The sequence below is a fragment of the Patella vulgata genome, chromosome 9 (genome assembly GCF_932274485.2).
Source record: "Patella vulgata chromosome 9, xgPatVulg1.2, whole genome shotgun sequence".
Taxonomy (NCBI): Eukaryota; Metazoa; Mollusca; class Gastropoda; family Patellidae; genus Patella; species Patella vulgata.
In genome coordinates this window covers 20,617,984-20,632,898 of record NC_065887.2, presented here as the reverse complement: position 1 = coordinate 20,632,898, position 14,915 = coordinate 20,617,984, and the positions used below count along the sequence as shown (strand labels likewise).

The 14,915-nt window shown below is 34.3% G+C and overlaps 1 protein-coding gene across 1 annotated transcript; it reads left to right on the top strand.

Annotated features, from left to right (window-relative positions):
- The first annotated feature begins 14 nt into the window (after nt 1-14).
- LOC126831736 (chondroitin sulfate synthase 2) lies at nt 15-14,829 on the top strand. The gene is made up of 6 exons (XM_050562387.2): nt 15-1,036; nt 1,773-1,901; nt 2,279-2,418; nt 3,645-3,763; nt 4,233-4,346; nt 5,069-14,829. The coding sequence occupies exons 1-6, from the start codon at nt 296-298 to the stop codon at nt 6,145-6,147; spliced, it is 2,322 nt and encodes a 773-aa protein (XP_050418344.1). The 5' UTR covers nt 15-295; the 3' UTR covers nt 6,148-14,829.
- Nucleotides 14,830-14,915: the final 86 nt, after the last annotated feature.

Here is a 14,915-nt window from a genome sequence, read left to right as displayed (position 1 = left end):
CGCGTTTAACGAGATTAGAAAATGTCGGCAAGAAGAAATTGTTGACGTGTTTTACGGATGAAAATAATTTATAAAATGGGTATTTAAATAGTAAAAGTAGTACCTGACTGAATAAGTCTTCTGAGTTTCGTACTGATAATCTTTTAACCCACTTGTCCTAAAAAAAAATTGAGAGGTTTCGAAACGTCAAAATTTGAGAAGTTTGTTTAGTCAAGGGGAGATAACTTCGGAATATTTTTTTTCCCCTTAAAGTTAATTTATAATTTGTCACCGTTGCTGATTACATAAATTAATCATGGCAAGACATGTCACCTTGTTACAGTGCTATAACACAATCAACGTTATAATCGATCCCAAATGTTGTAGACTGCTAATGCCAGCAATCATCGGAATAAGTTTAGGCATCGCCATGAGTATGATGTATGCCCCGTTCAGTGAAAATAGTTGTGAAACATTTGTAGCTAATCATGACCCACAGGAATTAGTCAATAAAAGAGAACAAAAGTCAATCCAAGGTGTAGAAGACTCCATGAAATTTGAACCAAAGTTACGACTGCAACAAGAAAACGTTGCACCGCAAAGAAGTCCTACCAAAAAACTCATTAGACCAAGATATGCATCGACAGAACTGGGTATTAGAGAGCGCCTATTTGTAGCTGTAATGACATCAAAGACAACTATTGACACATTAGGTGTCGCTTTCAATAAAACAGTACAACATCATGTGACAAAAATGGTATTCTTTATGGAGGAAAAGGGTCAGACATTACCTGCAGGAATGTCAGTAGTCAGCTTTTCTGATAAATATCCACACCTTGTACCCATTCATGTGTTGAAGTACATATCAGAACATTATCCTGAGACATTTGATTATTATATGTTTGTATCAGATAGAGCTTATTTACGCGGAGAGAAACTTATAGACTTAGTCAATCATATCAGTGTTAGTCAACATGTTTACATGGGTTTTCCCCAAATTATGAAGGATGGAAGTGGAACATATTGCCCTTTAGAAGGGGGAATCATTCTCTCTCAGGTAAATATTCACATTTTAAGATAGCCCATCGGTCTGTCATTTGGGTCAAAATGGTTAGAAATGAAGTACCGTAATGTTATTTTTGGCAAGGTCTTATTAACTATATACAGGTAAGATAAGATACCGGTAAGATAGATAAATTTTTATTGCATAAAAATGCCCATAGCAGCATACAATTACAAAAAAATACATGCAATACATGTACATGTATGTACAGTATTATACTAAAAATGTATAATTTTTTGTCTACGATATTGGAGTCTTCAAATAGACAGTGACACATACATACAACATCAACTGGGTGACTGTGTTGTATATGATCTATACATGTAGTAACACACAATTTTGTCACAGTACTGTAGTGGGAAATGATATGTAGATGTAAAAGACAAAACTATTTTGACTACAGGAAGATAGGCCTGGAAATAACGATCTTACTTGTATCTGACAAAGTGTCAGGCACTACTGATATACATGTACAGTTCCTAACAGTTTAAACTTTGTTTTGGACATCATGGACAGGTATTGGAAATACCAACAAAATCACACAAAAAAACACTCAAGGCTCAAACAAACCTTTTGCCAGACAAAATGGAAGACACCTTAGGGGTTGTGCCTGCAAGTTCTGTGACAGGTGCCTTATTTCTGAACAGGCTTGCAGAAACCAATTAAGTTGTTATTTCCTCTTAAAAGTTAATACTTTATTTAATTTAATTTCCTGTGTTTTATCTTTCAGTCCATTTTATCAAGAGTTTTAGCTGAGTTAGATTGGTGTTCAACAAATTGTCATTCCTCAGATCCTAGTTTAAATCTAGGACAGTGTCTTCTACACTCAACTGATATGAACTGTCAGGAACATACTGGAGTAAGATATATAAATTTCTTTTATATTCCTTTGATTCTACTGAATGAATTCCTTTGTACCGATGTCAGTCACAAGCACATATATTTTAATCTGTAATCATTTTCTTTCGTATGAATCAGCCACATAGGTACATGTATGTACCAAGTAATTGTGGGAATCTTTTCTGGTGGCCATATCCCAGAGAATATTTCAGTTCAGAAGATAAATCAAATGAAATTGGGTTTAACATCCTACTGTTCTGCTCCGACTGGGCTTACGAAGAAGGTTGAAAGATAAGAATTGAACCTAGCATAACAATTTATGGTCAAATAGAAATGACATACATGTACTTCTACATACATTGCTTCAAGTTCCTTAATAACATTTTATGTTTACAGACTAAAAGCTATACCTATTTCAAAGTATCAGATTTTGATTTTGATGATGAAATACCCAAATTGAAACAAAAAGAAGTCTTCAATGCATCTATTTCTGTATTCCCAATGCCTGATGATATTAACCATTATAAATTACACAGGTATGTGAACCATTACAATTTAACTTATCTTGGTTATTGATGCTGCATGAAATAGAGTGAATTGTGTGTAAAGTGTGCAGAGGATGGGCTAAGATAGAGTAAAATTTAATAGATTATCATAAATTGTTCTTACTCTCCCACGCACTTATGAGAAATAAATGGTACAAAATTTTCCAGATTCTATCAATATTGTTGTTAGTACATTGATCATCATTGTAGAATTTATTGACTTTTTTATCTCCCTGGCATATAATGTGGGTAGATGTAGCTGGCCAACATTCTATTTGTTCTGTTTTGTTTCCAGAGCAGAACTCGAAACTACTCAGTATTTTGTTCACAAATCTTTTTCCACTCACCAGCCAGTTGCATACAGACATTGTGTGCTTTACTATTGATACTTTGTAAAATAACTTGCTTGTCTTAAAGATGGACCAGGATACTGATTGATCTCCATATCTATCATAAACTCTGTTTATATTTTGCAATTATTGTATTTTATTTCTTATAAATTCTTGTTACCTTTCTTCATGAGCTTGGTGTAAGCTAAGGTATAAATAGGCTGACTGGATTTTCATGTGGACGTATATTGTCATCGCCCCTGTCCATCCGTCCACAATTGTTTGTGAACAGCCTACAGGTCACAATTTTTATCCGATTTCAATGAAACTTGAAATATAGCTTTATCACCCTAAGATCTCGGTTCCTTTCGATATTGGCATGTATCAGACTAATTTCATGGATTATGGCCCCTGATTGTACAAAAAACCACGTTTTTAGCTTGTGAACACTGTAGAGGTCACAATTTTTATCCGATTTGATTTAAACTTGAAATGTATGCTTATAACCCAAAGATCTCGGTTCCTTTCGATATTCGCGCATATTGGAACGTAACTTTCTGAATTATGGCCCCTGATTGTATGAAAAATCGCGTTTTTAGCTTGTGGACCCTATAGAGGTCACAATTTTTATCCGATTTAAAAAAACGTATTATTATATCACCGTTACTACTACTAATCAAGTCACTACTGAGCTAAATGAATTTTTTTCATCATGTTGTTTATAGGAATGTATGATTATCTAGTGTCACTCATGATTGTCAGTAACATTTATACATGCATGATATTTAATTTGTACTTGTAGAATGCAATTTATTTTGAATTAAGCCACAGTAAATGTTTGGTTAATATGATGTGTAGTACGTACTGTATGTTATATTTTTATTACAGATATTTTTGTCAACATGAATTAAATCAAACAAAGAAAGAGATTGAGAAAACTAGAGACAATATAATCTACATGAGTCAGTTTGCTCCTGGGGGTAGAGAAAGTGTTAACTGGCCTATTGGTAAGATATATATAAAAGTTTTTCAGATATATGGCAGTAATTATAGAGATAGTTATTGTACACAATATTGTAAAGCTGCACAATCAAACATACATTGTCGGACATACATGTACATTCATTTTAATTGGTGTCCCACTTTTCGCATGCGGAAACGCTGTACAGCGGCCTCGCTAAGTACACTCTATCATTTAGACTCGATCTATCTGACGTATTCTCATCAGGGTGCGCCATATTTGATTCAATCAGTGAAATCCTATTTAAATCCAAGCTGTAGCCGAGCCATCCGTGGGTCTACAGAGTTGATTTTGGGCTTGTTGTTTAAATAAAGATCTAATTTATAATTTCTATAACATCTGAAGCCTAAATTAAGACTTGCAATAATCAGATTTAGCTCTTGCATAATGTATGTTTAAGTAGAGTTACTTCCCTTTAGTCTTCAGCTAACCCAACCATGGTTATTTTGTTTCAGGTGTTCCAGAACCATATAAACCTAAAAGTAGATTTGATGTGATAAGATGGGATTATTTCACTGAAACACATATTTATTTTCAAGATGATTTCACTAATTATAAAGAACTTAAAGGTACATTTTTGTGATTTATTCAGAACCATTTATATTTTATTTAAAGTAAAATGATAACCTAAGTATGTATACAGTAAGAAAAGAAGCTATAGATGTAACATATAACAAGCTTGATAAAGACAAGAGTACCACTATTCCATATATAGTTTTTAGTGATTCACCTCCTTTCTAAATAATCGCTGTATCGTGATATATCAAGATTATTTTTAAAATAATCTCAATTTTGATTTGGGAGAATCAAATTTATAGAATCTGGAAAGTATTTCTTATTATTTCAGCTGAATTCTCGTCAAAATGGCAGTAGGATAATAAAAAATCTTCTGTGAACAGTTTCGAGTTACCCTACTGCCTGCCACGCGCAGTGCTGAGCAGAGCATTGTTGTCATAGAAACCAACTTCACTGGCCCGATTGCTAACCATTGATTATCCAGCAGCAACTATGTTATGTACAAGTTATGCGTCTGGATAATATTTCTTTTTTTTTGTTAGAAACAATGGCTGCCGATAATCGCAATAATGAATTCTTCAAGCATGATCTCATCATGATAATCCAAGATATCGTGATTATTCATTTTGTAATAATCATGATTAATCACGATTATTTTTGTATGTATCACTGCATTCTTATGCTGAAGTAACTTTTATTAGAGCTCATTTCTGACTGTGTTCAGCACCTTAATTTAGTTTAAATCTATGTCTAATTTACTGATATAATATTTCAGGTGTAGATAAACAAGATGTACAGGAAGTTATCAAGATATCTGTAGAGCGCTTGAATGAAAAATATGGTAACATGTTCCTGTATTCAAGTCTGGTCAATGGTTATCGAAGATTTGATCCACAACGAGGCATGGAGTACACATTAGATTTGGTCTTACGAGATATTTCAAAACAAAATTGGGAGGTGGAGAAAAGAGTACATCTCGTTCGACCCCTGGGTCGTGTGGAAATTGTGCCCATGCCGTATGTCACAGAAAATACCCGTGTCAACTTGATCTTACCAGTCACAGTTGATGAGAAAGACGGAGTTGCAAATTTTCTCGACTCTTACGCAAAAACTTGTCTGGATTCAGGAGATAATACCTATCTATTAATTGTTTTTATTTATAGACATCAACTAGATGGAGGCATCGAGGATACATTTTCCGTATTAAAATCTCTAGTTGCGTATTACGAAAGGAAATATCAGAATGGGGGGAAAGTATCATGGGTTAGTCTCACTCATCAAGAAGCTTATATTTCAGATTTATATATTATAGATGAAGTTGTCAGTCGATTTCAACCAGAATCTTTGATCTTATTGAGTAGTGTCGGTATGGAGTTAGCGCCAGACTATTTTAACCGTGTGCGTATGAATACGATACAAGGCTGGCAAGTGTTTTTCCCGATCGGTTTTTGGCAGTATAAACCAAATCTCATTTACGATCAGAAACCCTATCCTACTAATATTGACATTAATAGTAAATCTGGTCATTATGATGCTAATTCTTATGAACACAGTAGTTTCTATGTCTCTGATTTTACTGACATGAGAAAGCTACTCTCAGCAGAAGAAGCACAAGATGCTGATATTTACGATTTGTTCATAAAATCTCAGAAACTCCACGTTTTCCGTGCCATTGAACCAGCTCTAAAACACAAATTCAAGAATTTTTCTTGTCCTTCCAGTGCTCCTTTAAAAATGTTTCAGCGTTGTCTCACTCGTAGATCCTTAGGGTTAGCCAGCAGAAGTCAACTAGCAAAAATTGTTTTTGAACACCAGAAGAAATTTGGTCCAGACCAGTTGAAGTCAACTAATTAAAAATTTAAATTGAAAACCTTATATATATGTTTAATTTTTGGACATTCCGATTTGAACTTTATATTTTGAATCTGAAAAAATATACTATTCAAAAAAAGTAGGGGATATTTGATTTTTAAGTGTTATTAAAGTCACCTAATGAAACTGACGAAGAAACAAATGACAAAATGAAATGAAGTTCACATTCATCGATTTATTCCAAATGAACGTTAGACTAAGTAAGGCACAGACTGACCATTATAAGGGTAAAATGATACCCGGGGTCAAACAGCAAAGTTACCACAGCATCACAACCAAGTCAGTAACGGGTAAATCCTCCTCTGTTTGCCAAACAAGCATTGATCCGACGTGGCATACTCTTAATGAGACGTCTAAGGTCATTTTGGTCCAGATTGTCCCATTCCTGTTGCAACGCAGCAGCAAGTTCTTGGACATTGGTAGGACGTTGTTGACGTTGACGTAACCTCTGTCCAAGCATGTCCCAGACATGCTCGATGGGGGAGAGGTCGGGACTCAGTGCTGGCCAAGGTAATGTGATGTTCTGTTGTTGGAGGTAACCTGTAACGATCCTGGCCCTGTGACATCTTGCGTTGTCATCCTGGAAGATGAAACGGCGGCCATGACTTCGTGCGAACGGCACAACATGGACTGCCAAGATGTTGTCCCGGTAGTACTGGCCTGTAACACGCCCTGCAACAACATGTAAAGCCGTTCTTCCAGCAACAGTGATGCCTCCCCACACCATAACAGAACCACCCCCAAATCGATCATGTCTGATGACGTTAACGTCTTGGAAGCGCTCGTTTCGACGACGCCACACCCTCCTACGTCTGTCCAAAAAATCAACAGTGAACCTTGACTCATCTGAAAACATCACATTGCTCCAGCGTCGATTATCCCAGTGTTGACAATCCCTACACCAACGACGTCTTGCCGGAATGTGATGATCTCTCAAACAAGGGATCATGCGAGGACGTCGGGGGCGAAGATGACCCCTATGCAGTCAATTCCGAATCGTCTGGCCACTCACTCTCACACCAGTGTCTGTTTGAAGACGAGCGCTGATCTGATTTGCTGTGATGACACGATTTCTCAAGGCCAAGGTACGGATAAATCGATCCTGGGCTTGAGTTGTCGCCCTTGGTCGACTTGAGCGTGGTCTGTCCTGTACAGATTGTGTATCACGGTATCTGGACCATAGCCTGCTTATGACAGACTGAGAAACATTCATCGTCCGCGCCACAACCGCCTGTGTTTTGCCGATCTGTAGCATGCCAAGGGCACGTAACCTTTCATTTTGGGTAAGCCGACGCATATCAAAATTTGTTTTCTGGTCACTAAAACAATTAAACTGATGTTTCCACCCTGGAATTCGATGCCACAATGACTGTAACATTCAAAGTCAGAGTCGTGCAAATCTTGGGTTGGACCCCCATGATGATCCCAAGCATCACCTGCATTCTATGCGGTAGCTATTGGTGCGTTTGGGCGTCACATGTAACTGGAAATGTTTCTTCTGTTAGGTTCTATGACTGTAACATTCAAAGTCAGAGTCGTGCAAATCTTGGGTTGGACCCCCATGATGATCCCAAGCATCACCTGCATTCTATGCGGTAGCTATTGGTGCGTTTGGGCGTCACATGTAACTGGAAATGTTTCTTCTGTTAGGTTCTATAGTGACTTTTTTCGTAGTCATTTGCATATTTTAGTATTATGCCCCCAAAATCAAATATCCCCTACTTTTTTTGAATAGTATAGCTAGTCACATTTCTACTTAACACAACCTAATGAATGAAATGAAATGTGGTTTAACATCCTACTGTTCTGCTCCGACTGGGCTAATTAAGACGACAGAGAATTATGAAGGGAGGGTCAGTCAAGTAAGCTTATTGTATTAGACAATATGCTAATATTGATACAAATGTGAAAAAAATATATTTTCAGATTAATAAATGGGAGGGAACAATTGAATTTCCAAATCAACAAATCAGAGGGATAGTTTATTTAATCAGAATTGAGGGATACTTTATGTACTGAATTCAATACTGAGGGATACTTTATTTAGTCAAAACTGAGGGATACATTATTTAGTCAAAACTGAGGAATACACTATTTAGTCAAAACTCAATGATACATGTAGGTGTAGTTTCTATTGAGAAGACTGAGGAACAGTTTATAATATATTTATTCTAAATCTATATTTCAAATAGGTGAACGTATATGAAAGGTTGTTTATAAGTAGTTTAACATTATATGTACAGTATATTCTAGTTTTATATCATAGATGTATTATTTATACAGTATTCAATAGGGCTTCACTATGCTATTGTTGGGATCCAATGATATATAATCTGTGATATTATAGCGAATCCCTTATATATTTGACTGAAGGCTTCTCTATAACGCTAGAGTCAACTGCTATAGTGTAACCGGCAAAACAACATTAGACTGAAGGGCTTTAATATGATGCAGTTGAGCCCTGTCTTATAGTGAAACCTGCCTTCTAACAAAAACCAGCGTTTTTGTAAACCACCTTATAGTGATGTTTTAGTGCAACTTGAAATGTGCAGATAAGCTATAGTATAGATGGTGCTATAATACCATAGTCATAACAACATCTGTTTATTATATCCTTAAATCAAAATAATACTGTATTATTATCAAAATAATAATATTAGAAATCAAAATAATAATATTAGAAATCAAAATACATGTTCTTATAGTTAAAATCGCAATCAAAATATTGATATCTTTTGATACAAGTACTTTTACATACGGTATGTCCCTATGGTATATTTTTTTATGCCTTTTATATAAAGAATACCATCCATATATTATGTAATTTCTAAAAACAACGAAATGTAGAAAGTTTGATTGAATCAGAGCTTAAAAATATCAAAAATATTTTTTTATTAAATTTTTTTTTATCAATTTTGAAAAATACATGTAGGCTATATGTATTCCCCAGACAAGTATTAATTATTGTATTTCATAAAGAAGTAATGGTAGAAAGTTATTAAAAGCTTATTTTATACAGTACATTTTTTAACACAGTGGTTGAGTGCTAAGAATCCAGATCCAGATTCTCTTGCGAGAATTATCACAAACAGTTTTAGGAACTTCAATGACCTGAGACACTCTTTTGTTGATTTGTGTATGACTGCCATTTTGAATCTGAAGAAACAGATTCACATATTTTGTATCTGGCTTCAGATGCGATGATTTATAGCAGGACTTTCTTTTCAGGCATATCTTGTGATCATTTTTGGACTGTGCTTTGAGCATGCTCATTGCGCAATATAAATAGACTATTATTATTATTATCTTACAGTCTTGACTGACTGAAAGTGAAATTGACCAACTGTAGAATTTACCTGTCAATTAATTTAAATGTCATGAAATGATAATTACAAAGAATTTAACCTGAAATCACAATAAATACAGTTTTAATTTATAGATTTTGTGTGTAAAAACACTTTAATGTATTTAATTTTGAAAATTGAGAAATGCTGAAGATGGTCATATTCTTTGGGAAAATATATTGCCGATCTGCGGTAAACAAAATGTCAAAAATTTACTGACTGGCAATATTATTACATGAAAGCCCTGATCTTTACTTTAAAAACAAACACATCTGAATCTAGGTTTCGGATTATTAGCAACCAAACTCACCTTATATTAGTTATATCAATGGCACTTGGTACTACTTAAATGTATAGAATCGTGTCTCAATATTAATTTGAAATTTTTTGTTATCCTGTATAATACTTATCAAATATTTTTTGATATTGTTCAAATGTTGTTATTAATGATTGTTATGTATGTTATAAATTTAAGAAATTAACTTACCGTATTTAAAAATATGTGTGCTATGAACAAACACGTTTACATTGTTTCAATGAACATAGTCTTTCAACAATTACGCACCACTATAGAATCTCATAGTTATTTTGCTACATTTAAATGTAGTTTAATATGACATATATATTAACAGTTTATTTCAGCCTCACCACCAAATATTACTCACTTTTTTTACATACACATTGTGCTTTAATTTTGCTACATTTTTGTATTAATGACATATATATTTAACAGTTTATTTCAACCACACACCCATCATTACTCATTTTTTCACATATATATTGTGCTTTAATTTTGCTACATTTCTATTTTATTTTATGTTAATGACGTATATATTAAGTTTGTTTCAACTTCCACCCATTATTATCCACCTTTTCACATACACATTGTGCTTTAAATTTGCTACATTTAAAGATGCATTATGTAAGATTTAGATAAAGAGCTAGACGTTCTTGCTATTATGGTTCAAAAATAGATAATGAAAAGTGAATATATTGAAAATTTCATTCAAATTACTTTATTCTGAGCAAAGTAATGACTGTTTGAAGATATGACTGCTTAAACATATAGGGTAGATCATTCATTATCATAGCAACAGTACTTGACAACCGAGATTTAGCCTTGATTGTCCATATTATCATTAATTTCTTAGATCTCACAGATGTTTAAATCCATTTAATTCTCGGCCATCCAATGATAGTTGATTGTAGGCATGGAATGTTAATTAATGTCTGTATAATAATTTATATACACGTAACATTTGAAGCCAAAAGAAAGACCTGTAATAGGCAGATTTAGCTCTTACATGATGCATCTTTAAGTGTATTTAGTATTAATGACCTATATATTAAGGGTTGTTTCAACAACACCAACCATTATTACTCACTTTTTTACATACATGTACACATTGTGCTTTAATTTTGCTACATATAAATGTATTTTATATTAATGACATATATATTGGTTGTTTCAACAACACCAACCATTATTACTCACTTTTTCACATTTCACAAACACATTGTGCATTAATTTGGTAAAAGCTGCCTATACTGGATTTTTTGTATATGGCTGGCATTTTAATTGACTTTGATATATTAATGTATTTTAACATTTTGTTTCACTCGCCTCATTTTAATCTTATTTAGGTTAGACCATATTTTCATGTTATTCAAATTTACATCACAATGCGGTCAAACATTTAAAAAGGTTGTGTTAAAACGCAGACACATGGGCAAAAATGATTTGGAAGACAGATAATTTTGATTGGTCTCCCATTATTACTCACTTTTTTACATACATGTACACATTGTGCTTTAATTTTGCTACATATAAATGTATTTATATTAATGACATATATATTGGTTGTTTCAACAACACCAACCATTATTACTCACTTTTTGTCCCCCGCCTTTCGAAGAAAGCAGGGGACTATTAAAATGGGTTCGTCCGTCTGTCTGTCTGTCCGTCTGTCCGTCCGTCTGTCTGTCCGTCACACTTTTTGGGACACAATAACTCTCTTCCTAATTGAGCTAGAATGTTCAAACTTGGTGTATGTGTTTATTAGGTCAATGCCTTGATGGAGTTCGAAGATGAGCATTTTCCGCTTAGGGTAAGCAGAGATAAGCAATTTGATTGGTTGATGCTTTGGGACATGATAACTCTCTTCCTAATTGGGCTAGAATGTTCAAACTTGGTGTATGTGTTGATTAGGTCAATGCCTTGATGGAGTTTGAAGATGAGCATTTTCCGCTTAGGGTAAGCAGAGATAAGCAATTTGATTGGTTGATGCTTTGGGACACGATAACTTTTAATTGAGCTAGAATGTTCAAACTTGGTGTATGTGTTTATTAGGTCAATGCCTTGATGGAGTTCGAAGATGAGCATTTTCCGCTTAGGGTAAGCAGAGATAAGCAATTTGATTGGTTGATACTTTGGGGCACGATAACTCTCTTCCTAATTGAGCTAGAATGTTCAAACTTGTTTAATTACAAATACATAGAGTAAAAGAATAGAGAGCCTACCTACAAAACATACATTATTCCTGTTTATGGTGTATTGCTTTCATAGGATATTTATTTATCAATTTTATCAAACAAGTATATGAATTGGTTGGAACATAAAATATTGACATTCAGTCACTTAATTCCTTAAAATTGATTGTAATAAACTCAGTATTTTGTTTCCATTTTTTGTCCCCCGCCTTTCGAAGAAAGCAGGGGACTATTAAAATGGGTTCGTCCGTCTGTCACACCTTTTGGGACACAATAACTCTCTTTCTAATTGAGCTAGAATGTTCAAACTTGGTGTAGGTGTTTATTAGGTCAATACCTTGATGGAGTTCGAAGATGAGCATTTTCCGCTTAGGGTAAGCGGAGATAAGCAATTTGATTGGTTGATGCCTTGGGACACGATAACTTTAGTTCTAATTAAGTGAGGGGGGTTGGATGGCTGAATGGTTAGCACGTGCGCACTGTATCATAAAGCCTGTCATTGAGTCAACTGGCGTGGTTTCGAATCCCCGGTTGTATGTTACAAGGAGTAGGGTCGCCTTTCCAACCTTGTGGGTTTTCTCCGAGTCCGCCGGTTTCCTCCCAAAGACCCCTACGTGCAAGCGAATTATTGAAATTAAAAATTAAACCATATGTTAGTCCCGAAATGACCTAGTTTGTGTCGAGTGGACATTAAAACCCATTTTTCTCTCTGTCTCTCTCTAATTAAGTGAGAGTGATGAAACTTGGTGTATAGTTTTATTACATCAATACCTTGACTAAGTTCGATAATGAGCATTTTCTGCTCAGGGTAAGCAGAGCGATAAGCAATTTGATTGGCCAAGATTTTGGAACACAATAACTCTCCTTCTAATTGAGCTAGAATGTTCAAACTTGGTGTATGTGTTTATTGGGTCAATGCCTTGATGGAGTTCGAAGATAGGCATTTTCTGCTTAGGGTAAACAGAGCGATAAGCAATTTGATTGGTTGATGCTTTGGGACACGATAACTTTAGATCTAATAAAGTGAGAGTGAGAACACTTGGTGTATAGCTTCATTACATCAATACCTTGACTAAGTTTGATAATGAACATTTTCTGCTGAGGGTAAGCAGAGCAATAAGCAATTTGATTGGTCGAGACTTTGGAACACAATAACTCTCCTTCTAATTGAGGTAGAATGTTCAAACTTGGTGTGGGCATTCATTAGGTGAATACCTTGATGGACTTGATGATGAACATTGTCTGCTTACGGTAGGCAGAGATAAGCAATCTGATTGGTTGATGCTTTAGGGGCACGTTAACTTCGGTTATAATGAAGTGAGAGCGATGAAACTCTGAATATAGATTCATTATATCATTACCTTGACTAAGTTTGATTGTGCAAATTTTCTGCCTGGGCTAAGGAGCGATAGGCAGTTTGATTGGTCAAGACTTTGGGACATAAAAACTCTGCTTTTAATTGAGGTAGAATGTTTAAACCTGATGTAGATGTTCATTAGGTGAATGTCTTGACTGATTTCAATGATTAACCTTTCAAGCTAAAGCTAAGCAGAGCTATTCAATTTCATTGGTCTATGCTTTGGGACAAGATAATATTGATTCTATCTGATAGAGTGTGATGAAACTTAGTGTGTAGTTTGATTGCTCGATACTTTTGAAAAAAATAAATGTGTGATTAATTAATATGTGTCATCTATTTATTTTGGGATTTCGGCGGGGGACATCAGCCTCACTGTTGGCTTGTTCACATTTCACATACACATTGTGCATTAATTTGGTAAAAGCTGCCTATACTGGATTTTTTGTATATGGCTGGCATTTTAATTGACTTTGATATATTAATGTATTTTAACATTTTGTTTCACTCGCCTCATTTTAATCTTATTTAGGTTAGACCATATTTTCATGTTATTCAAATTTACATCACAATGCGGTCAAACATTTAAAAAGGTTGTGTTAAAACGCAGACACATGGGCAAAAATGATTTGGAAGACAGATAATTTTGATTGGTCTCTCTTTTTGCTTTATGTAATGCTATGTTTTGCTTGGAATTGATTTCTTGTGGTATGTATTACATTATGTTAGTTCCTGGATCAATGAAATCCAACATTGAAATTATGTATGATTTTACTAAAAATTATTAGTGCTATTTTCTAAACTTCTGTCCTATTTTTGTATTTTTCTTAATAAATTTATGATGTTAGTGATCATTTTAAGGAATCTTTTACAAAGTGTTATAAGCTGGTCCTATACTTAGTAGATTCTCTGCCAGATACCATTTGTAGGATATGATGAAATCTCACACGATCGATACTTCCTGTGTCTTCTATGACCAGGCTAAATTGAACTCTCTCAATTAGAACCCTTGCATTCATGAGCCAATATTTTTGTTTCAACTGCTGATTGACTGTGCACTGGCCATTTATAATGTACAATACTAAATGTAGTAAATGTTGGGCATTAATAACATTGGTTATTTAATAGCCTATGTATTCAAGTGCAACTTCTTGATACAAGGATTAAAGATGCCAAATTAACCAACTTAAAAAAGTAGATAGGCCAAACCCTAAAGAAAGATTTTCGAATAATTATATCAGTCGTATGAATGGTGAAATTTATAGTTTTACAATAAAATCTATTTATGAAGTAGTTACCATTGAATTTTACTTAATCTTTTGTGTCATGTTTTCGTATTTATCACTTATTGTATGTACAAATCACATTTGTTATTAAGTGGGAAATAATGTTAGTATTTTCATATTTTTATGTTACAAATTATACAATTTTGTAAATTAACTTGTATGAGAATAAATTATATATTTTGCAGTTTGTCATGGTTGTTTTGAGTTTTACTTTTCTTAGTGAACTTTTCATTTTGTGATCATGTTTTTTTTCTGGCAAGGTGTTACACCTTA

Coding starts and splice junctions, on each gene's coding strand:
- LOC126831736 (XM_050562387.2), top strand. CDS start 296: ATGGCAAGACATGTCACCTTGTTACAGTGCTATAACACAATCAACGTT. Junction 1,902..2,278: donor ACTGTCAGGAACATACTGGA/GTAAGATATATA, acceptor TTATGTTTACAG/ACTAAAAGCTATACCTATTT. Junction 3,764..4,232: donor AAGTGTTAACTGGCCTATTG/GTAAGATATATA, acceptor ATTTTGTTTCAG/GTGTTCCAGAACCATATAAA.